Genomic DNA, 24,391 nt, shown 5'->3' with positions numbered 1-24,391 from the left:
TCAGATATTCAGAATTGTAATCTAAATTTCATTTTAGTACATTGTTGATACTTTACTCTGAGGGAAGTTTTAAATTTATGCAAGCAACATTAATTTTTTCCATTTTCTTTAAAAAATTATCAGATTGTAAATATTTTTCCTTGAATGCTCCCCTAAATACACATACACATCCAAAATCCTACACATTTTTTATTTACATAAACATAAAATCGTAAAATTATATATCAAAGGATCAGGGACTTCCCTGGTGGCACAGTGGTTAAGAATCTGCCTGCCAGAGCAGGGAACGTGGGTTTGAGCCCTGGTCCAGGAAGATCCCACATGCTGCGGAGCAACTAAGCCCATGTGGCACAACTACTGAGCCTGCGCTCTAGAGCCCGTGAGCCACAACTACTGAAGCCCACGCACCTAGAGCCTGTGCCCCTCAACAAGAGAAGCCACCGCAATGAGAAGCCCGCGCACCGCAATGAAGAGTAGCCCCTGCTCACCGCAACTAGAGAAAGCCCACGCGCAGCAACGAAGACCCAATGCAGCCAAAAATGAATTAAAAAAAAAAAAAAAGGATCAAGAAGGCACACAGTTTTATTTTACTGATTAGGAAAACATGATTCCTCTGTCACGTAAGTATTTGTCCAAATTTCTGTTGATCAGAAGATTTGCTAAAATTGAAAAGATCCCCAAATAGGGTGAGGTCTCTCTCAACCCTACCCTACTTCTTGGAGTTCAACTGGGATTAGATATAATTATCCAAAGAGTAATAAAATCATACTAAAAGTGGGTTATTCCATTGTCTTCTGAAAAGACTGCTCCACTGATAAGAACGTGTGCTTACAGGCAAAAGCCTAGTTGAAGAGCAAAACGTGATTTCTTTTTCCTCAAACAAGTCTGAATGTTCTGCTCGTCAATACATGTTCTTAGATGCCGAAGCCTTTCCACGTGGTGCTCCCGGGCTCCTTGAATGTGAGCTTTTCTAGTTTACGCCCTACAGATCCCTGAAGTGCCCAGGAACTTACCCTTTCTGCTAGAGGTTTTAAAATGGAATGCTTTGGGGCTGCACAAGTTGCTGTGCAATTTGTTTTGGAACAAAGAAATGTCTGGGGTCAGGCAAGCAAGCAACTAATGATGCTTCATTTTGTCCAGAAAACATCAAGATCAATATGTACGACATGCGACATTTATGGAATAGTGTTTTCTTTTCCCTCTAGGGGAGGGAGAAAATACCAGATGATCCCTTTCTGCAGAGCAATGACATGACTGACGCTATTTAACATGTCTTTGGCCGCTGCTTCCCACCTGCTGGTAGCAACACGGCCACATGGTCTTAGTTAATTTCCTGTACCTCACATACCAGAATTCAAATAATTAGATTTTCTTTGATGTATATCTAGCTTCAATGATCCAGGTAGCCAAAATCTGGGGACAATGTTATAATTCAAAGTGAACAGAGCTAGTTCTGGGAGGCTGTAATAGGCATTAACGATCCATGATGTATTCAATAAAATTAAATATGTTATAAACAAATAGGAGGAACTCAGAGAGAGAAAGCCTGATCAATGTCAAAGTTTTGGATTGATGTAGATTTTTATCTTGTTATTCTATAGAAATGACACAGGATGGGATTTGGAAACTAGATCATCATCTCAGAAAAATAATGAACTTTGCATTTACTTTAAGAGGAACCACTGTCAAGAGTGACAGAACAAAAATGGCACATTTCCCCAAGTCATCTCTAATGGAGACGGAAGGGATGTGAATATGGTACCAATTTCTCTCTGCTTGCTTAGAGGGAGGTTAGAAGCAAGGCTCACTCTTTTCCACAGCTGTCTTAGGGTCTGAAAGATCTTAGGTCATTTTTGGATCCTTGTGGGTCTCTCGTTCACACAATCTTAAAGCACTGCATTGAAACCATCCATGTGCTGTTCTAAAAACCCACAAATTTCTGAATTCAAAATGTCAAATCTTGATAAAGTGAGACACTGAGGTTTATACAATTTTTTTAAAGTTCTATTTTAATTGCAAGTGGTCAGATCAATTATAGATGATTTTAATTAGCACCCACAAGCAAGGACCATCTCTCTAAAGCTACATTAGTATTTAAAAAGTTAGGAATTCATCACTTCTTTTGAAAATATCAAAGGAATCACTAGATATCAGGGCTCACTGTGACATCCTACTCACATGCCTCAAGATGGAACAGAAAATAGGATTAAGATATGAGTTTCTGAAAATAAGACTTCAACCATCTACAAGAAATAAGCAATGAGGACCAAGAAAGGCAAACAGCATGCACGCAAATTTAATTATCCCTGTCATGATGGAGTAAATGAACCCAGCAGTCATTTTACTGCAGTGGTTTCCAAAATACCAGCCTCTTGCATTATGTCATTTTATTCCACATCAAACTTAAATATCAAAAATTATGTATCTTTAGGTTGCTTCCATGTCCTGGCTATTGTAAACAGTGCTGCAATGAATGTTGGGGTGCATGTGTCTTTTCGAATTATGGTTTCTCTGGATACAACCTAAATGTCCATTGAAAGATGAATGGATAAAGAAGATGTGGTACGTATATACAATGGAATACTACTCAGCCATAACAAAGGATGAAATAATGCCATTTGCAGCAACATGGATGGACCTAGAGATGATCATACTAAGTGAAGTAAGCCAGAGAGAGAAAGACAAATATAATATGATATCATTTATATGCGGAATCTAAAAAAAATGATATAAATGAACTTATTTACAAAACAGAAACAGACTCACAGACATAGAAAACAAACTTATGGTTAACAAAGGGGAAGGGGGGAGGGATAAATTAGGAGTTAGATTAACATATACACACTATATGCTATATCTATATGTTTTTATCTATATATAAAATAGATAACCAACAAGGACCTACTGTATAACACAGGGGACTATACTCAATATTTTGTAATAACCTATAAGGAGAAAGAATCTGAAAAGGAATATAAATATGTATGAATATATATATATGTAAAAGAATATTTATAACTGAATCACTTTGCTGTATACCTGAACTAATATAACATTGTAAATCCACTATACTTCACTAAAAAAATTATATGTCTTCTGTTAGCATTTGAAGCCTTTATTAAACTCTATTTGACTTCCAAAGTAAGCATACATAAGCAAATTCAAGTACTGATGATGATCGATATTGTATATTTAATTCTATTATGTTGAAGGCTAATCTCAGAAGCATAAAGTTGTATCTCTTAAGAGTTTTTTAACTGAGCATAATTATTCTGCCTCTCATGGTCCCACGAGATAAAAGTGAGAGAGAAACCCATAACAAAATTCTTGCTATTCACAATGTTTTCATTGGGTGTAGCTATGATATTAGATAGGTTAATATCACAGCCTTCTAATTCAAGGAAGGATGCTCAGGTCTTTGGGGGACTTGTAGTGACTTTATTTGTCTTTAGCATTAAATTCTATTAGTCAGCTGTATGTTCTATGGGTTAACCTAAAACAATTTCAAATCAATCAGGTCAAGAAGGATTTCACTGTCTTTTTCCAAAAAGGAAGAATCATAAAAAACTGAGACCTGTATTAAAACTTCAATCAACAATAATTTCCACCTATTTTGTTCATTCTTGAATTTTTTCTATAACCATGTAATTCACATCTAGTTTGAATGCCTTCTATATAGGTAGCCATCTGTTGGATTAAAATAAGATGAATAAGGGGAAAATCCTTTAACAATGCAATTCCTTTACTCAGTGATGGGTCTGAGCAGAGTGTCTTAAAATGTCCTTTATGCTAAAAGAAAAAAAAAGTATTTCTCTTAAAATGCAAGGGCAGCTGACATGCTGAGATGAAAACTGCTAACTCTTTTCTCAACAACACCATATGTCTCCAATTGGATCATAATGCAGCCGGTTCTCAAGGGAATGTCACACATGGAAACTAACCAAAATGAGGTACAACTTCACTGCCGGCTCGTGATTAACCAGGGGCCCTACTTTGGGATTTTCCAGATCATCCAAGTGTCAGTCTGAAGGGCCTTTCTCCTTTCCCAACATCCTCTCAAAACTGAGTGAGTCATAAAAGGAACCTGATCCTGCCACAAAAATATTTCTCTTTTTGTTCAGACTTCCTTTTCTATATAACCTCAATATATTTTTAAGGAACAAAAATGCTCAACCCCTGAACTCTCTAGCCATTTTAAATAGTAGATACTTCATGTAGCAAACACTACAGATAGGCAGCTTAAAATCATCAAAAGGAAAAATATTGTGAAACTGAAGAATTTCACATTTTTTCTCCTGAGAATCACGGAAAATCGAAAAGCAACAAATAACCCAACGTGTATACTCAGATATTTCCTTACCTATTTGTTATAATTTTTTTTTAGAACTTCACTCAACCTTTAATATTTTTATGCATGAGTATGATATATTTTTTCTTCCAGTTTTATTGACATATGAGTAAGATATATTTTTTAATTTACTCACTTAATAGTCAATACTTTTCATATATACTACTTCCAAATTAATATCATGTTGAGGTATTTCTAGCTCACATCCTGATAGATGTGATATAGTCAATTCTTTTACATTGACTGTAATTCTTAATAGCATAAAGTAATATCATCTTATAACGCGTGTCAAATCTTAAGAATTTTGCCTTCAGAAATGTGAAATGCCCTGAGGTAGCCTAGATTGGTGCTTCCTAGACTATCTCTGATGCATGGACGGCTTAAAATAAATTCAATGTGCATTTGATATTTTTGTAAAATATGAAGTTATGCACTAAGATTTCATGATAATGTCATATTGCTATAAAAGTTTCTAAATGCTTACCCTCCTTTTCTGTACTCTTCTTGTCATGGACTGGTAAGAAATGTTTGTCAACTGGCCTCAATCTATGGATGCCACTGTCATTTTATTTATAATATATCACAGTTTAGATATGTTACAAATTAGAAATCAGGATACCAATATTAATGATAAGAGGCACAAACTTTCTTCACTTCGAGTGCATTTTAACCTATTCTTTGCTATGTTTTTCTTCTAATTCACTTTAGGGTATTAGCAGCAGAGATTCAAAAGACAGGCCAAAGAACAATCACCAAGAAGATTTGATAGTTTTGAGAAAGATGCGTTGTTACATAGTATTAAAAAAATACATATTTTTAAAGGCAAAAATTTCCCTCCCAGTGGCCAACCACGGGCTTTACTATATACTCATTCTGATAACAGCGATGAGCCTAGATATTATTTAATGATTACTTTATGGTATTTCTTACCTGGGATGCCTGGTGGTGTTTTCAGATATTTTCCATTAAAATGTTGAATTACCACTTCACATTTTTCAGTAGACTCCATTCTGGGAAAAGAAGTAAACAGGGGATCATATGCTTTCATGAAGTTGTACATACCCAGGAAAAATAAATTAAAAAGAAAAGGAAATTAAGAAAACCACAGAAAAGCTTGATTTCAGAATTTTACCAGAACCGTCAACTGTTGCCATGACCACCATGACCAGGTGGATAGAACATCACAAATTCATCACTACTAAGAGCATCACTTACTCTACTGAATGTTGCCACCGTGGACGGCGCTGTGCAGAGTCATCGCCCAGACGTAATCCTGACGCATTATCTTACTTAATCCACACAGCAATGCTTGGCACTTGAAAGTGATCAGTAAATGTGTGTTGAGTGTTTGAGTTAGCAAACCTGAGAGGCAGGTCTCGTTATTGCCCTTCACACTAGTGAGGGCAGCGAGGCTTAGCGAGATGAACCAGCTTGGCAGTTAAGTGGTAGAGGCGGGTTTTTAGCTGAGGCCTGGGTGACACCAACCTGCACAGGAGCTACTAAGCTGTACCTCAAGGGTCTCCACAAAACAAGGGGAGGGGATGCATCGCGTTTAAACAACCGGCGGCCTACAGGAGAGATGCACACGGCGGTGCTGTCATCAGCATTGTGACGGCTTTATTGAAAACCCACTGGGTGAGAGATAGAAGGGAGTTATCTGGGGTCCCAAATGTGGGAGGAGAACATACATACACAAACCTCATGTCCTGAACTTTCTTAATTTTCAATTTCAGACAATCTTCTATTTTTTCATACTAGGTATCAATCTTCCTAGACTGGGTTTCTTGTGCCAAATTTTGGCACCTCAGATACAAGCTAATGAATAACATTCGGGGCCATAGCATCATACTGCCAACATTAGCAGTGTTGCTGTCTCCTAGGTAGAATAGTATCAGCAATATTTTCTAAATAGTAACTATATCTGGACTTTATTATTTTGTAAAACAGGGTGTGGAAGATAAAGGGTCGGCTGTGATCAAAAGAAATTAATTCCCACAAAGGGTACACTAGAGGAAAAACGGACTTAAGAAATGGCACACATACATATAAAAGAATGTGTATGAAATGTGTGAAATTTTTTGTCTAAAAGGCAAAGTGTATAATTTTGGATTTTCTGTTCTGTTATTAATATGAACTTTCTTGGAATGGAGCCCTTTGACACAATTTGTAAAACTTTCCTACATCTAAATTTTATGTGTGTTTTCACATTCATATTATATGCAGAGAAAAAAAGAAAAGGAAAAAAATATATATATATAAGCAAATGCCAAATAAGTTATATATTTATTACACCGAGAGGAATTCAAATGTGAGAGGAACTGCAGACGCCAGGAAAACTCTGAGAAGTGGGCACAGGAGGCCAGAAAGGCCTTTGCAGAAATAACTAGGGTAGGGGTCAGGCTGGGAGGGGGCAGGCTGTGTCCTTGTAGATGGGGTAGAGTGAGCAGAGCACTGTGGCCCAGTGGAAGGTTCACTCAGGGAAACTCTTGGAGATAAGCTGAGGGGTGCAGGCAAGAGCATCTGAGTTATCAGGTTAAGAAATTTTTTTTTTTATTGAAGTATAGTTGATATACGATGTGTTAGTTTCAGGTGTACAGCAAAGTGATTCAGTTATACATACATATATATATATTTTTTTTCAGATTCTTTTCCCTTATAGGTTATTACAAAATATTGAGTAGAGTTCCCTGTGCTATACATTAGGTCCTTGTTGGTTACCTATTTTATATATAATAGTGTGTGTATGCCAATCCCAAGCTCCTGATTTATCCCTATCCCCATGTTTCTCCTTTGGTAACCATACGTCTGCTTTCTAAGTTTGTGAGTCTTTCTGTTTTGGAAATAAGTTCATTTGTATCATTTTTTTTTTTTTTAGATTCCACATATAAGTGATATCATATATTTGTCTTTCTCTGTCTGATTTACTTCAGTTAGTATGATAATCTCTAGGTCCATCTGTGTTGCTGCAAATGGCATTATTTCATTCCTTTTTATGGCTGAGTAATATTCCATTGTGTATGTATATACCACATCTTCTTTATCCACTCATCTGTCAATCGACATTTAGGTTGCTTCGATGTCTTGGCTACTGTAAATACTGCTATGAACATTGGGATACATGTATCTTTTCAAATTACGGTTTTCTCCAGATATATGCCCAGGAGTGGGATTGCAGAATCATATGGTAGCTCTATTTGAAGATGGTTTCAAAAGCACATTCCATCTGGGGAGCTGTAATTATTTTATGACTCAAATTAAAAAAAACAAAACAAAATGTTTTCCAATGTACATTCCTAGGAAGCATGGGAAAGATGCACATTTTTTCTGCATTGATAAGATGGTGAAGCAGAGCAGGACCAATGTCAGGGGTACACATGCAGTACCAGAGTCCTGTGCTTAGAAAAACCTTGCACTTGATTTAAAGTTCTGCTGTCACCATCTTGACATTCTTAATACGTTTTAAACAAGGGGTCTTGTATTTTTAATTTTCACTAGATCCCACAAATTACATAGCTGGTCCTAATATGACAAGAAAGCGCAGGAAACTAATCTGACATTAATAGGTTAATGTTCATTTATTAGATGCCCATTGGATCCACATAGTGTCATTTTGAAGAACATCTGAAGAGTGACTCACTTTTGTGTCCAAATGCAAAACTAAAACTCTTTAAGCTTAATAATACCCACTTTTAATAAATAAAAATAAAAACAAAAATAGCATTTTATTCACTGCTTAATCACAAATTCCCCCAAATCAGAGGATATTTGGATTAGAAAGATAAGATGAATCGTTCCCCATTCCAAATATTGAGGAGCAGCTAAGTATAATTTTGCTAACTCCTTCACATTTTCTTTCCAGAGGAATCTTTTACATCTTCCAACTTGTTATTTTTAAATTTTTAAAAAAAATAAATTTATTTATTTACTTCTGGCTGCATTGGGTCTTCGTTGTGGTGTGCGGGCTTCTCACTGTGGTGGCTTCTCTTGTTGTGGAGCATGGACTCTAGGCGCGTGGGCTTCAGTAGTTGTGGCACGTGGGCTCCAGTAGTTGTGGCATGCGGGCTCAGTAGTTGTGGCTCGTGGGTTCTAGAGCATAGGCTCAGTAGTTGTGGCGCATGGGCTTCGTTGCTCCGGGGCTTGTGGGAATCTTCCTGGACCAGGGCGTGAACCCGTGTCCCCTGCATTGGCAGGTGGATTCTTAACCACTGCGCCACCAGGGAAATCCCTTATTTTTTTTTTTAACTAGGAAACTTCCATTTCTAGGAACAAAAGAATTCAAATTCTGCTCTTTCTCTTTTCCCACAGGACCCACTATCCATTGTCTCTTAGGGAAGATAACCTTCCCTCCTAGCAGAGACATGAATGGGAGAGGAAATGTACACCCTTAATTACTACAGATGTTGTTTTATGGAATTTTGATTCCAGGAGAGCTATGGAGTGAAAAGCTTATGCCCCAGGGCCCCCTCCCCGTTCAGCTGCTCTCTGGGTACTCATCTAGATAAAAGGCAGTTAAGAATCTAAAGCTTGCTTGCCAGAGCCCTACAAATCAAATCCTTCCCCTTTGTCTTTAAAACAACACGGAATCCTAAACGCACACTGAAACTGGATGGGGGATAGTGTGCGTGTGCTTGGTGGCTTCATCTCGTCCACCCACCTAAAACATTTTTGCCCAGGTTTGAAAGCCTCATATCTTCCCTTTTGGATTCTAGCACAATCATCTTTTGTTAAGACTGCTTTACAGCCCCACCAAGCCCAGTGGGGGCCATTTCTGTGAACACCAGACAGCAGCGTAGAGTGTTCACTCTGGCTTCATTCAGATTTAACTAAGTATATGTCTGCAGGAGCCTTTAGAGACTCTCATCTCTGAAAGGATAAATGCAATAAAAGTCTGTTTTCTGTAGCTGCCAGTGGTTAGTGTCAAACCATGTTATGTGGCACCACCCAGCAGTGACAATTTCATTTTAATACACAGGGCACATTTTAACAAGGCCAAGCCATCCCAGCAAAGAGGGCAATCGAGGAGCTGCCAAGGGGAAAGGCTCAGAGTGAGACCCATGGAACTCTGGGGGAGAGACTGCATTTGAATGGCCACCTTAGCAAGAATGTGACCATTTTCTTCTCCAGTTTCACAATTAGCCTATTTGAAATGCCAGCCCAAGCTATCTGCAATCTGGCATGCGCTCCACTTGAAACTGACACTGATATTATCAAGTGGGTCTGAAAAGGCAGCGCGCCAGACAAAGCTGCCTTTCCATGGCCCCTTCAGATGGGCCACTGAATCCCTACAACTGCACCCATTCTTTCTAGGCGGTACCTGAACCCTCTCACATCCCTCAGAAGAGCTCGTGTGCCTGGCCAACCATTCACCCGACAATGCGATGCATTAATTAGGTTCCTACAAGGCTCCAATCATTGTATAAAGCCTCAGGGTTTTCTGTTAGGTCTGATGTTTAAATACAAATGTGCATTAAAGATCCTGTTTGACATTCTTTCTTGTCTCCGTGCCTAGGAACCTGGTTTCAGTCATTTGAAACGCACCACTGAATTGTGATTTAGAGAAAATTTCTTTTTTACAACAGCTACTAATAGGTGCTAGTTTCATAGCCAATACAATCCCCACGGGCAAATTACACCAGATGAGAGCCTGATCCAATACCAGGAGAATGTTCTGGGTCAGACTTAACACACAGAGGTGGCAAAGTATTGTGTACAACGATTTGCAGCCTACCTATCTCACCTCCATGGAGAACCTCTCAGTTTATGATCTTAAAGCAATAGCATGATTACGCACAGAGTTAAAACAAATCCACCCTGTCATTTATGATGCTTAATGAAAGGTTTCCACTATTGTGAAATTTTTGTGGTTTTGCAATCACAGGCTCCGTACAAATTATTGGCGACTTAGAACATACAGCTTTGCAAGCCATTCATCCTCGCTTCCGGTAAGATTTGAGGAAAATGTCAACATGAAAAGATTTTGTAAAAAACAAATTATGTCATTGACTTCATAATCCATGGTAACAGAAGGAATAATAGTGAGTTTCAGGAAGAAAGAGGAGTGAAGGAGTTGAATTTTCTCAGTTTTTGCAACTTGTTTTCTTCCTTCGAGGTGCTTGACATCTTTAGGAGACAAGTGTCATAAATGCCAAACAGGGAAGCAGACTGGCCTTCCCACCACCTCCCTTTGCAGAAACTCTGACATTTTGGTGGCCCCTTGCTTAGCACTGAAGCACATTCCTCTTATGAAATGGAGCTGTGGACAATATTTGGCTCATGAAAACCCACTCCAAAACTTTAGAATCACATATATTCAGGACTGGAAATACCAACTTCTACATGGTACAGAGGAAGAAAATAACACCAGAAAGCAGTGGCTTCTCTAAAGTTGAGTTGCTGGAGGAGCCTGCAATGGAACCTTTGTCCGTTGACACTCAGTTCGTTGGCTTGTTTGGAAGGGATGGGGCTCCACTGCTGGCCTCCTGTCATCACTCCTGATTTCCTGCCCTGATCTGCTTTCATCTGTGTTGAAGCTGGATGGGGCCGGCCATCTGCATTTCATTCAGCCATGATTAACTAGAGTAGGTGTTCTCAGAAATGGAGATTACACCCTGATATGATATAACAAGAAGGGCACTTCACCTGTGTGGTATTCTTTCCAAAACTTAGACATAACATGGATCCCATCATGAAATAAACATCGAAAAACACAGACCTGGAGACATTTTCCAGGATACCTGGCTGGGACTACTCATGGAAAACAAGGAAAGTCTGAGATACTGTCAGAAACCAGAGCAGACTGATGAGAAAAACAACCAAATGCAAAATGGTACCAGGGATTGGATTCTGGAACAAAAAGAGGATATCAATGGAAAAATTGGTGAAATTCCAATAAAGTCTGGAGTTTGGTTAATAATAATGTACCGATGTCAGTTTCTTAATTCTGACAAATATGCCGTGGTAATGCAAAGGGTTAACAATAGGGAAAATTGGATGTAGGGTGTACAAAACCTGTGTATTATCTTTGTAACTTTTCTGTAAAACTAAACTTATTCCAAAATAAAAAAGCTTATTTTAAAAATGATTATACGTTAAAATTATCAGGGAACTATTTTTTTAAAATACCAGTGTCTGGGCCCCAGCTCAGGAGATTATGACTTAATTGCTTTGGCATGAAGTCTAGGCACATATTTTTGAAAGCTGCCCAGGTGATGCCAGTGTGCAGTAAGGGTTGAAAACCACTGTTCTGGAGTTCTCTGTCAGGTGCCCCAAACTGGAAACCATGGGCCAAATCCAGCCTTCACGAATGTTTTGCTTGGGCTGCAAAGAGTTTTTGAAAAATTTGAAATGGTTGTCAACATTTAGAGCTTGGGAGACTTCACATGAAAATTTGAATTTCTGATTCTTCTTGAAAGATGAGATGAAAGACGAGATAAGGTGTTTTCTGCATGGCAACTATGGTATAACAAAAATAAATTTGGTCTCTGTCCTTGGTTCCTAGCACGGAACTCCTAAAACTCTGGGGATTTCCGGAGTGAAAGGAATGTCTTCTGTTATTTATAATGGATCACTTTTGACTATACCTGAGTTTATGTTAATGAGGTGATTCAAGGTGAGACCCCTAGATAGCTTCAGAATAGGGCTGGTCACCAGAAAGACCAAAGAATTAGAGGGCTGGAGCTGTCAGGCCCACTCTTCAGTGTCTGGGGATGGGGGAGGGGCTGGAGATTTGAGTGCAACCACCAAGAGCCAATGATTTAATCAATGGCGCCTATGTGATGAGACCTCCATTCAAACCACTGAACAACAGGGTTTGGAGAGCTGATGGGCAGGTGGGCATACTGATGTGCTGGGAGGGCGGGACACCTAGAGAGGGCAGAGAAGCTCTGAGCCATTTCTCCCACCCCCTTCCTTGCCCTATGCATCTCTTTCATTTGGCTGTTCCTGAGCTGTATCCTTTATGACATACAGGTAAATATTTAAGTGTTTTCCTGAGTTCTGTGGATAGTTCTAGGGAATTTTCAAGCCTGAGGGGTGTCAAGGGAACCCCTGAATTTGTAGTGGGTGGGGCAGAATTGTGGGTAGCCTGGTACCCCATTTGTGGTGGTGTCTGAAGTGGGGACAGTCTTGTGGGACTTAGCCCTTGAACCTGTGCAGCCTGATGACAACTCTGAGTAGCTAGTGTTAAAACTGAAATGAATTGTTGGACACCCAGTTGGAGTCAGAGAATTGGATAATTAGTATGGAAAAATGACACATATTCAATGTCACAAAAATCCACATATTTGGTGTCAGAAATGATGTCAGAAAAAAGACATCACAGCAGAGTTACTCTAGATTTGAGCAGTTGTTTTCTGTAAACAGAGCCAGTTTGCCATCATTCCAAGCTACCTGTATCCATTGCCAATCTGAAGGAGAAGTAGCAGGTGGTATTTATTGCTGACTTTGTACTGTTTTCTATTTCTAGTTTTTAATAGTAGAGTCAAGAGGAAAGAAAATTAGTTAACTCATCCATGTGTACTGATGTTTTCTGCTTAGCCCTCCCCCATATGCCTTCTCTGCTCTGCTCTATGCCCCAAAGAAGTGACCCTTCCATGGACTGTATCACCTTTGCTCTGTTACTTGATGGTTTTTATTGGTGTCACCACTGGAGGCCTGGTGGAAACAGAGATCTGGCTGGTCTTCCTCATCCTCTCTGCTTTGGCACCACGTCTGTCGGGCAAGGGTTACATCCCTCCCTGTCTACAGCGCCTCTAGGCGGCCCCTCCTCCAAGGCTCTGGGTCTCACTGGGCGCTGGGCACATGGCTTCACCTGCCGTCTGCTCTCAGGGGTAAAGGCTTCCTTCTGCTGCTCATCTCTGGGTATCTCAGCATCCCTTCATCAGTTCCCTTAACTCTGCCCACACTTCTGTAAATACTCCTCCATGCTAGCCTCTTCAGTTGGATCATTTGTGGTGAAACTATGTTTCTAGCCAGCACTTTGACGGTTACATCATAAAACTATCAATACCCAAGGAACAAAATGATCTCTGAGGCTGTGTATTTCAAGAAAAATGTAAGAAAAAATAAGTTTACTTACACTTAGTCTGGGAACTGCTTCTTTCAGACTACCTACCTACCCCCAGCTGACATCCTTGTCTGGATGCATCATAATCTAAATCTATCTTTTAACCATAGATTAATTGTGTTCAAAGGGAATTTGGTAAAGAAATGGAAAAACGTTCAATTCAAAAATTAAAACTGAGATAAAGAAGGAATCAATAAGTATAATATGTTCAGGTCTAGAAAAATCTCACCATTCAATGCAACTGGAACTCATTTGATCACTTTTAATCAATCTCTTTGAGCTGCAGCCATATTTCATTCATTACTAGATATTACTATCTATTACATCTCTCTTCTTTTTTCTATAATATATCAACCTTGCCTTTTTTCTGTTTCCCAAGTATGAGGAACTTGCCCCAGCTTAGCTCTCCTTCTCTCTTTTTCTCTGCTGGGACATCTCTCTTCCCTCTCCAGGCCCACCAGGGAGTCTCATGCTGGTTTCTTCTTATCATGTGCATCTTGGTTTAAATGCTCTCTCCTCAGAGGGCTTTCCTGTCCTTTACCTCAAACCTCTCATTTTGTCACATTCTCTATAGCACCTCTATGCTTTATTTTGTTTTTATAGTACTTTAGTTATTTGATATTAATTGTTGATACTCCTTATTTACTATTTTATGTTTGATGACATACTTACTGTGTCCCCAATCCAGTAGAACGCCAGTCAATGAAAGCAGATACTTTGTGTGTGTGTGTGTGTGCACATCTCTAATTATCACATGTAGAATAATCACTGGCATATTAGTAGTGCCCACATATTTACTGGGTGAACTGAATGAATGCATGGATGAATACATTTTACGGGACTTCCCTGGGGTGCAGTGGTTAAGAATCCGCCTATCAATGCAGAGGACACGGATTTGAGCCCTGGTCCGGGAAGATCCCACATGCCATGGAGCAACTAAGCTCATGAGCCACAACTACTGAGCCTGCGCCCTAGAGCCCGCGAACCACAACTACTGAAGCCCGGGCGCCTAGAGGCCATGCTCCGCAACAAGAGAAGCCATCACAACGAGAAGCCCGCACACCACAAGAAGAGTAGCCCCCACTTGCCGTAACTAGAGAAAGCCTGCACGCAGCAACAAAGACCCAATGCAGCCAAAAATAAATAAATAAATAAACAAATAAATAAATAAATAAAATCAAGATGTCAATACTCTGTAATGACTTATATGGGAAAAGAATCTAAAAAAGAATAGATATATGTATATGTATAACTGATTCACTTTGCTGTACACCTGAAACTAACACAACATTGTAAATCAACTATACTCCAATAAAAATTAAAAAAAAAATACATTTTACATATCAGGAAGGGAGGCTAAAAGAGTTTAAGTAACTAGTCCAAGAACACAGATAGAAAGAACAGAACTAAGATGAAAGCTAAGTTATTTCTGACCATAAAGCCATATTTATAACCACACGGATATAGATGGATGTTAGGTTGGTCCAATTCATAGAAAGCAGAGCATGTATGAAAGATATTAAATAAAAGAGGCTCACATGTGTCCTCCAAATGATATTTCGAAGTCTTTCTCTTTATTGGCTGGAAGCCAACAACCTACCTGAAATCCCCACAGCCTTCAGGACCCAAGAGTCCCTGTCATGGTTTGTACTTAGGGCAAGCACAGGGTAAAGAGATCTTACAGACCCTGAGCACAGGGAATGGCCTCTATTTCCAACTGCAAGGTAACAAAGTTCTCCAATTTCAGTTTCACAAGGATAAATAATATTCAGAACTCTCCTCCCATCCCACAGAGGGCTGACTTTGGAATAACGCCATTCCACTTTCAAAATAATAGAACAATAAACTGTATGTTTTTTCTCCTTTTCTAAGTTTTTATAAAAGCATGTATACAGAAAGATTGAAGGCCAGGAGATTTCAGAATAATAGATTATTCAATGTAATTTAATTCATTTGTTTGTTTGGTTGATAGGTTGGTTGGTTGGTTTGGGTTTTGAAAACCAGGGCTCCTAATACACGGAAAAGAAAGTAGAGTGTTCTGCCTTCTCTAGCCATGACCGTGACTTTCTGATGTTAAAAGACAGAAAGACAAAGAGGCAACATAAAGAAATGACGAAGATAAACACATAAAACAAGAATAAAGATAAAGAAGCTACAGGGTGGACCAGGGGTTTTCTCTTTAGTGGATCACATCTGCTGGCAATTGAGAGAGGAATTAAAATTACTAAAAGGAATAACAGTCCACCTTCTTTTCAATCTCAGCAAACACAGTTGTAACCTGTTTCTGTGCAAACACAGCTGTAGTTTGGCGGTTACTAATCACTAAGTTTACATTTTAGAGATTTTCTTTGCTCACATTTGATTTCCTAGTTCCATGCATTTGAGACAGTAATGGCAAATGAATTGCTAAAACATCAAGGGAGAAAATATTAACACAACATTTCTTAAAGATGGATTTAAGGTAGATATGAATCGAAACACATTCCAAACAATAAAATCACATTTAGATTGGCTTGATGGTCATTTTAAAGCATCGTATAGTTGCCTACAAAGAAAGTATTGGCATTTGCCTTATAATTTTAAAAATTTCTATATTTTCTTTATGTTTATTCTGAATCCGAGTTCTCTATTTCGGGAGGTGGGAGAAGATAGGCAGCAAGAAATGTCAGGCAGTAGAAAGTAAAGAATAAAATTGTAATGATATTTAAAGTAATTAAAAGAAAATACAAAAATAATATTTTAATCTATTTATACTAATTTTTAATAATCAGGCTATTTGTCTTCCTATAACTGTGATTAATTTTTTTACTTAGTGCAAAGAGAGAAGAACTGAAATGATTTATTTGGAAAACTTGCCCATTTGGTAGGGAGTGGCAGAACACTGCCCAGATGTTAAAAGTCATTCAAACAAAACTCCATGAGAATCAAATTAAGAGTACTAAAGAGAGGTGAAAAAAACTACAGAATACAAAGGTCTCTGTGCTCAGCGGTCTCTCACGCCCTTTAGCTCACCAGGGGACAGTAAATGCATTGCTTAAAGAGGTTCTATGTTCCCAGATGTTGAAGCTGGAGTAATTGTGAACGCTTACCCTCATCCCTTCTCCACTTTGGGTCATTCTTTACCGGCCTCTCATAACACTCGTTCAATGTGAGTTTTGTTAGACAAACGGTCTTATGTTTCTGGGAATGGGAAATGGATAACGTGAACATGCAGTCCTGTCCCTCCAGACTCAGGCTGATTTATGTTCCGATCCTCACGCTGGAAGGCAAGGTAGTCTGTTGGCACCCGCGAGCTCTGCAGTAGTGGGTCTGACTGTCTGACTGTCAGCATTCCCACCATAAACTTTTGTTTTTTGGGGTTTATGACTTGGCTATAAAATGCTGCCTGCAGGGGGGTGGATGTTACAAAATTGTTTTATGTTCCAAGAGAGGAAAAAAATAATAATAAAATGAAAAGTCTGTAATTTCAGACACTATCTAGTGCTTCTGGAACGTTAAAAAGCCTGTAATTGTGCTGTCTCTGCACCCTACTGGCATTCAAATCAATGCTTTGAAGTTCAGTGGTTTAAATATAAAACGAAGATACCACCTTTACTGTGAAGAGGTGATTATCAAAGAAGATGAATATAGCTTACAAGTAAAATAATAATGGGGGTTTTCTTTTGAGTCATAGGAATTTCAGGATCTCTTGCACATGAACCAAGAACCACACCTGGGATTTTGTCCCAAGATGGCAGTGCAGAAAGACCCTGAGCTCACCTCCTCTCACGAGCACACCAAAATTACAACTATTTATAGAACAACTATCAATGAGAAAGACTAACTTACCAGAAAAGATCTTCCACAACTAAAGATATATCGTTATTTGCTTGGCTATAATCCTTGTGAGAACATGGGCTTATGTTCACCTATACCCGAACCTATAAGTGGGTTCTCCTGCTTATCTTCTGTGAGATATTGTACAGGATTTTAAACTTCTCTTGCCTTCATTTTTTCTATAATTGTAAAATGTGAATATAATAATATAACAAAAACAATAATAATTAACTCAAAAAGCCAAGAAGAAAAAAAAAGGAGGAACCACAATGAGACAGGTAGGAGGGGTAGAGTCATGTATAGTCAAGACCCGTGCCCCCCAGCCCCCGCCAACCCCAGTGGGTGAATCACAAAGGGGAGGATAATTACAACTGTAGAGGTTCTCCCCAAGGAGCAAGGGGTCTGAAACCCACATCAGACTCCCCAGGCTGGAGGTCCTGCACTGGGAAGACAAGCCCCCAGAACGTTTGGCTTTGAAGGCCAGTGGGGCTCACTTTCAGGAGACCCAGAGGGCTGTTGGAAATATAGACTCTACTCTTAAAGGAGGCACACAAAATTTCACACACTCCGTGAATGAGGGCAGAAGCAGTATTTTGAAAGGAGCCTGAGTCAGACCCACCTGCTAATCTTGGAGAGTCTCCTGGAGAGACAGGAGGCAACTGGGACTCCCCCTGGGGACAGAGATGTTGGCAGCAGTCATTTCTGGGAGCTCGTTCTGCCATGATAACACTGGTACTGGAAAGTGCCATCGTGGAATCCTCCCTCTAGTTTATTAGCCTCAGGACCCAGCTCCATCCCCACCCACCAGTCTGTTGGCACCAGTACTGGGACAGGCAAGAATGTGGAGATAAGGGAACTCTTGTACACTATTGTGAGCATGTGAATTAGTGCAGCCACTGTGGAAAAGAGAATGGAGAGTCCTCAAAAAACTAAAACGAGAAATACCATGTGATCTAGCAATTCCACTAGTGTATATATCAGAAGAAAACGAAAACATCAATTCAAAAAGATACATGCACCCCAATGTTCATAGCAGCATTGTTTACAATAGCCAAGACATGGAAACAACCTATGTGTCTAGCAACAGATGAATGAATAAAGAAGTTGTGTATATATGTTGATTTTTTTTATATTACATTCATTTATTTATTTTTTTATTGAAGTATAGTTGATTTACAATGTTGTACCAATCTCTGCTCTACAGCAAAGTGACTCAGTTTTACATATATATATTGATACATTCGTTTTTTAATATTCTTTTCCATTATGGTTTATCCCAGGAGTTTGGATTATAAATTGTGTGTATGTATCATGGGTGGATCCTAATCGAATCTGACTGACGTCCTTTTAAGAAGAGATTAGGAGCAAACACAAAGGGCAGACCATGTGAAGATATGGGAAAAGAAGGCCATCTACAAGACACAGAGAGGAAACCAAACCTACTGCCACCTTGATCTTGGACTTCTAGCCTCTAGAATTGGGAGAAAATAAATGTCTGTCGTTTAAAGCCACCCAGTCTGTTGAATTCTGTTACGGCAGCCTGAGCAAACAAATATATCGATTCTTTGTACCAAAAATCTTTTGTTTAAAAGACAAAAAAACAAAACATAGATCTTCTTAGAAAATGTGTTCTCTTGATGAATTTGAAACATGTTCCTTTCTCAGCAGGAGCATAAATGAAGGAGAAACTAATTTGTTAGAGAGAGGTTTTGCGGGGCAGGAGGTGGGTGCTGAGACAAAGGCGTGTACACGCAGTGTGAAGTGGAGCACGGCAGGCATTTAGTGCCTCCTGCACTGGCTAGGCCTCCAATAGCAGGCTGTACAGTCTCCAAGAATGACTAAGTTGGCAAATTTCAGAGACCCAGGTGGTGCAATTAGCTCTGCCTTGACCATGACAATCAACAGTTAACAATGTTCTGAAAACTTGAATGCCTCATGCATACATTCAAGTCTGGGAGATGTTTTTCATTCTGCTGACTTCTCTTCAAATCTTCAGATCTGTATCCTGCATAAGTCTCCCGGTCTAGTATGTGTAGAACATTGTGGGGAATAAAAAGAATTTTAAGACATGGTCCATGACCTCAAGGAAGTCAAGTTAGAGATCAGTTAATCACTGCATTTTCATATCTTTCCAAGTGGGTTCCCAGAGGTTGGTTTGGGATGGTTTTTCCAATGATGGCAGGGTTCCCCATAGGGGGAAACACCTGCCTGCAAGGGGCTGCCTTCCAGATGACATTAACATCCATCCATTCATTCATGTTGAGTCGGCTCAAGACCTCAAGACGCATAAACACACCCAGCCGTGGGGACACAGCTTTTCCTTTTCTTCTTTGTTATTGAGCAGTTTCGTTTTCCCTGTAGTTACCTTAACTTTGTTTCTTCATGAAAGCACAGCAGGTACCACCATTTTAACTCCATTCCTGGCTGAGATCCTCTTTCACAAACATTCTCTTAAAGTTAAAAAGAAAACTACTCATCTTTTCCCAACAATGAGAAAAGTGCAATTTGTTCTTTTCTGTTTTGTTTAAAACATCAAAAACACACAGCCAGGGCCTCTTAAATGCAAATGCCCTCTTCACCTCCCCTTAGATTTCTGAGGTCCTTGCGACTACCCAACAGTTCCTGTTTCTCGAAATCTTTCCTCTCTTCTCTCTTGCCCTGACTGAGAAATACTACCATCTTGCTCTTTAGAAATCAATGCTAAAACATGTGGATGCTTCGTTCACCCCATGGGATCTTTAGCTCTGGGGTGCTGGGCATTTACTATCCCTAGTAGAAACTGACGGCATCTGATTTTGTTGATCTACAGGCATAGAGAGGACTGGGAAGGGGTTATGCATACCATTACAACTTGAGACAGATATAAACATTCTATGTACAGATTTTAGCAAGAACAACATATTTCTAGTTACACTGGAATTCTCTGACTCAAAGCAAAGATACAATCAGTTTGATAAGCTACTTTTCTTTGAATATTCTATATTCCAGCACTATTGTAGTGCTAGAAAGGGATGGAATTAAAGGGAATACAAGGAAAGAGCAGGTGTTTTACCTGGCAAAGCCAACGCCTCTGCTGACTCCATTAGCATCTCTTAGTATCCTTGTGGAAATGACATGTCCAAATGGTTTCAACATAGTCTCAAGCTCCTGTTCATCCATAGAAATGGGGAGATTTGAGATATATAGGTTTGTTGGGTCTTGCTCTTGTTGCTAAGGGAAAAAAGAAACACATGCACTAAGTTCTGAATATTGAGAAACATTGCACACATTTATACATTTTGCTTACACTGCCATCTAGATTCCAATCTCTAGCATGCTCTTGGAAGTTCTTTCAGTAAGGGTGGTATTTCTTTTCACTGAATTCCTTCTTTCCAGAATGCTTCTCATAGAAGCAATGTCATCAGTGAAAACCAAACTTTCTGTCTAGCCTTCCTTAGAAAAGTCTAATAAACTTTTATTGCAATTGAACTAAGGTAAGTATGTATATTCTATGACCATAACTAGTGGTTCTATTACCACTCTAACTACTGTTACCACTAGTTACTAATGTTGCATTTAGTGAGTGTTCATAACATGCTAGGCATTGCTTTAAACACTTGATATACATTATTTCATTCAATAGTCCCAGTACATATAATTGTTACTACTTTACAGTGGACAAAATTGATCCCTAACTTGGTCTAAGTTATACAGCTCTTAAGCGTCAAAGCCAGGGTTGAAACCTGGGGGTATCACCAAAGTCCATGGGCTTCCCTGTCTTGCTATAGTGCCTTCCACTGCACCAATGGGGAGAAAAGAAGTGTGGTCCTAGGACAGCATTTATCATCAGCCTCAGCATCAATGGGGAACTTTCTAGAAATGCAAATTCTTAGGCCCCACCTTGGAATCAGAAACTTGAGGGTGGGCCAAGTGATCTGTGTTTTGACAAGCCCTCCAGGTGAGTCTGATGACCGCTCAAGTTTGGCAATCACTGCCATAGACCACAGTTAAATATTTATATATGAATGAGATTATGAAGCAGAAGTGCTTAAATAAGCTTTGCTTAATAGAATGGGAAATCAAACAACAACTGCTAGCATTATTTCTCAGTGCATGAATATCTTCTATTTCACACAATGAATTAATAAGTTGGAACTTAGTTGTATGCATGTCTCAAAATAAAGCACAGACAAAAGCCTGACATGATTAATCACTAATATCAAAATAGATCCCATATTTAAATGAACTATTATATTTTAACCAACACAACAACTTTAACTTCAAGAAGAAACATGATTAAATTGGAAAAAGCAATTCTGAAGTCTATAGGAAATGACAGTATGTAATAGTAAAATATCTTTTGTGAAGAGATGATATATTCTGTAGCAAATTTGAGGTTTTAAGCAAAACGAAAAATACAATAAACAAAATTCCAAATATTATTACAGATCAAGAAATAGTTTTGGCATGAAACTAAGCTCCATTACTTTTAACAGCTCTAAATATTCAGACAGGCCATAATATTTTTATTAAGCTTTGAGATGAATAAGATCTATTATTAGGTTCTTTTTGAAACATAGTTTAGTTTTCAAACTTTTTGATCACCAGGAAAAACAGTGCAAATAAACAGGTAATCAATCAGGAAAAGACAACACAGTTTTAGTATTTGGGAATAGTGTATATGTAGAAACGGTACAACTGTAGTCTCTCTCTCTCTCTCTCTCACACACACACACACACACACACACACACACACAGACATACACACACACACACACACACACACACACACACACAAACACCCCGCTAATTAATGGCATGATCCTAGAGAGAAAACAGAGATGATATTATTTTTTTCCTAAGTGGACATGATCCCCTGCCCAACTGCTAGGGTGATGAAAAAAGAAAAAAAAACCTAAAAGAAAAGAAAAAGTGGTGTTTCAGATACATAATAACAAACCTATGTATATATGACTTCTGACTTTATATTATTTTACTACCCATCCTTTAATTTTAATCTTCACATCATCATTCCAAAGGTAGCTAAGCATATATCATCATACTTATTGGATAATGAGGAAGTGGAGGCATGAAAAATTCATCATCTCACCGAGGACAATCTAATAATTAGTGACAGGGTTCAAATTAAATTTAGTCAGATTTTCTATCTTCCATCTCAGTGTATTTTTCCAGTAGCCCAATGTTTCCCAAGCTTCAATCATTTGCATATCATCTTAGAAAATTTGCCAGCCATGTACTATAATTTTATTTACTTAAAAGTTTTCTTTTTTTATTAATTAATTAATTTTTATTTATTTATTTATTTTGGCTATGTTGGGTCTGTTGCTGTGTGCAGGTTTTCTCTAGTTGCAGCGAGTGGGGGCTACTCTTCTTTGTGATGCACGGGCTTCTCAATGTGGTGGCTTCTCTTGTTGCGGAGCATGGGCTCTAGGTGGGCGGGCTTCAGTAGTTGTGGTGTGTGGGCTCTAGAGCACAGGATCAGTAGTTGTGCTGAGTACATGGGCTTAGTTGCTCCATGGCATGTGGGATCTTCCTGGACCAGGGATCTAACTGTGTCCCCTGCATTGGCACGCAGAGTTTTAACCAATGTGCCACCAGGGAAGTCCTTAAAAGTTTGCTTTAAATCAAAATATCTTTGGGTTTAAGTAAATCCATTGTAAAAGATAACATTATGTTGCTACCATAGCTAAAAAGCCAGTATCACTTGGCATAAGTAGGTTACTATCAAAATTGGCAACAAATTCACGTGATTATATTATATTAGATACTGTTTGTTCGCAGAAGATTGTGATCCTGGTGGTTGACTCTCTCTTAGTTACAAATGAGATTCGTAATTAAGAGAGGTATTAAGCACACTAGGACCAGACAGAGTCTTTTTCTTGTGAAGAATCAGAATTGAGAAAGAGTTGAGAGAAGAAAAACTTTCCTATGATGTGATTTCTGGAGCTTATACCCTAGATCAACTCAAGTTCCAGTGGGAGTTCCTGCTTAACCCAGAGAGTGGGCTGCAGAACATGGCAGTCCCATGAATGGGTTGGCATTTGCCCAACATTCTGTATACCTTCATCCTTAATGAGGCTAAACAACCGTAAGCAACCAATCTCACTAGTGAAGCATAGTGTACAGATCTAAGTAGCAGTACACCAGTGTATCCTGATTCAAATCCATTTCCAAATTCCGCAAGTATAGAATGCACTGCAACTTCTCAAAATGGTGTGTAATTAACATACGGAGCTTAATAAACAAGAGATTGCCCAGTAGCTATTTTCTGAATCCAAATTCAAACAGCAAGGCCAACTCCTTAATCTGTATTCACAGAGACAGTACAGAATTGGAGAGTGTCATTCCTTAATTTGTATTTACAGAAAGAATACAGCGTTTGGGCAGTGTTATTCATTAAGTAATTCTCTCCTTTGAAATACAATATAAGTCTTGAACATATTTGTTGATGACAATAGAATTTAATTTCTGCATAGAATGAACTTTAAAATAATATATGCATTTATATTTTTATTTTCAGTTTTATATTTACGTACCAGATTTATGTAAATAGATGGGCTCTTTCAAAAGGTTCTTTGGCACTATGAACCTAGAAGAATGTGCCTTTTAAATTTGCAGAAAAATAACTCATGTGATATCTGCAATCTAGAATCTTTTTTAAATCTTTTTTTTTTTTTAACTTAAATTTTCATGATCTTTTAGCTCCAGAATGGACCTAAAGGAGCATCTTGTCCAATCTGATATTTAACAGATGGGAAAAACAAAAATGAAAACAAGCTAAAATAGTGCTTATGACTTACTTAAGGCCACTCAGCTAAATAGTAACAGGCTAGAAATAGAACACATATCCTTTCATACCAGGTCCAATGTTCTTCCCAGTCCTTAACACTGCCTTTCCTCCTAAACATCAATGAATAACAGATGGCAAACTGTGGTTCAAAGGAATATTTGTACATGCAAGAATAAATATCTCTGAATCCCTTATTTTATTCACTTTTGCTTATTCATGAAGTAGCTTTAGTTACAGAGGTAAGGCTACAAAAAAATAAGGACTCCTAGCCTTAGTCAGCATTTCACACATCATCAACTGAGTGAATACTCTGCAGTGTATGCTAGTCTGTAAAAGTATATGACTACAATTCATACATCTATTACATTTAATT

The 24,391-nt window shown here is 38.7% G+C and overlaps 1 protein-coding gene across 11 annotated transcripts in view; it reads right to left on the bottom strand.

Annotated features, from left to right (window-relative positions):
• Positions 1-24,391, bottom strand: part of RBMS3 (RNA binding motif single stranded interacting protein 3) — a gene marked incomplete at its 3' end in the record, with an annotated part of 716,065 nt that overhangs the window by 213,580 nt on the left and 478,094 nt on the right. For all 11 annotated transcript variants that reach the window (XM_082415132.1, XM_082415127.1, XM_082415131.1 and 8 more), the window contains exons 5-6: positions 20,281-20,438; positions 5,279-5,358 (exon numbers count right to left, since the gene is read on the bottom strand). In XM_082415132.1, the coding sequence (XP_082271258.1) occupies positions 5,279-5,358; positions 20,281-20,438 (238 nt within the window). The remainder of the gene's footprint in view (positions 1-5,278; positions 5,359-20,280; positions 20,439-24,391) is intronic.

This window comes from Balaenoptera physalus (genome assembly GCF_965194825.1).
Source record: "Balaenoptera physalus genome assembly, chromosome: 11".
In the NCBI taxonomy this organism is placed as follows: domain Eukaryota; kingdom Metazoa; phylum Chordata; class Mammalia; order Artiodactyla; family Balaenopteridae; genus Balaenoptera; species Balaenoptera physalus.
Note: the sequence above shows the minus strand (reverse complement) of the source record. Positions and strands in the feature narration are given on the sequence as shown.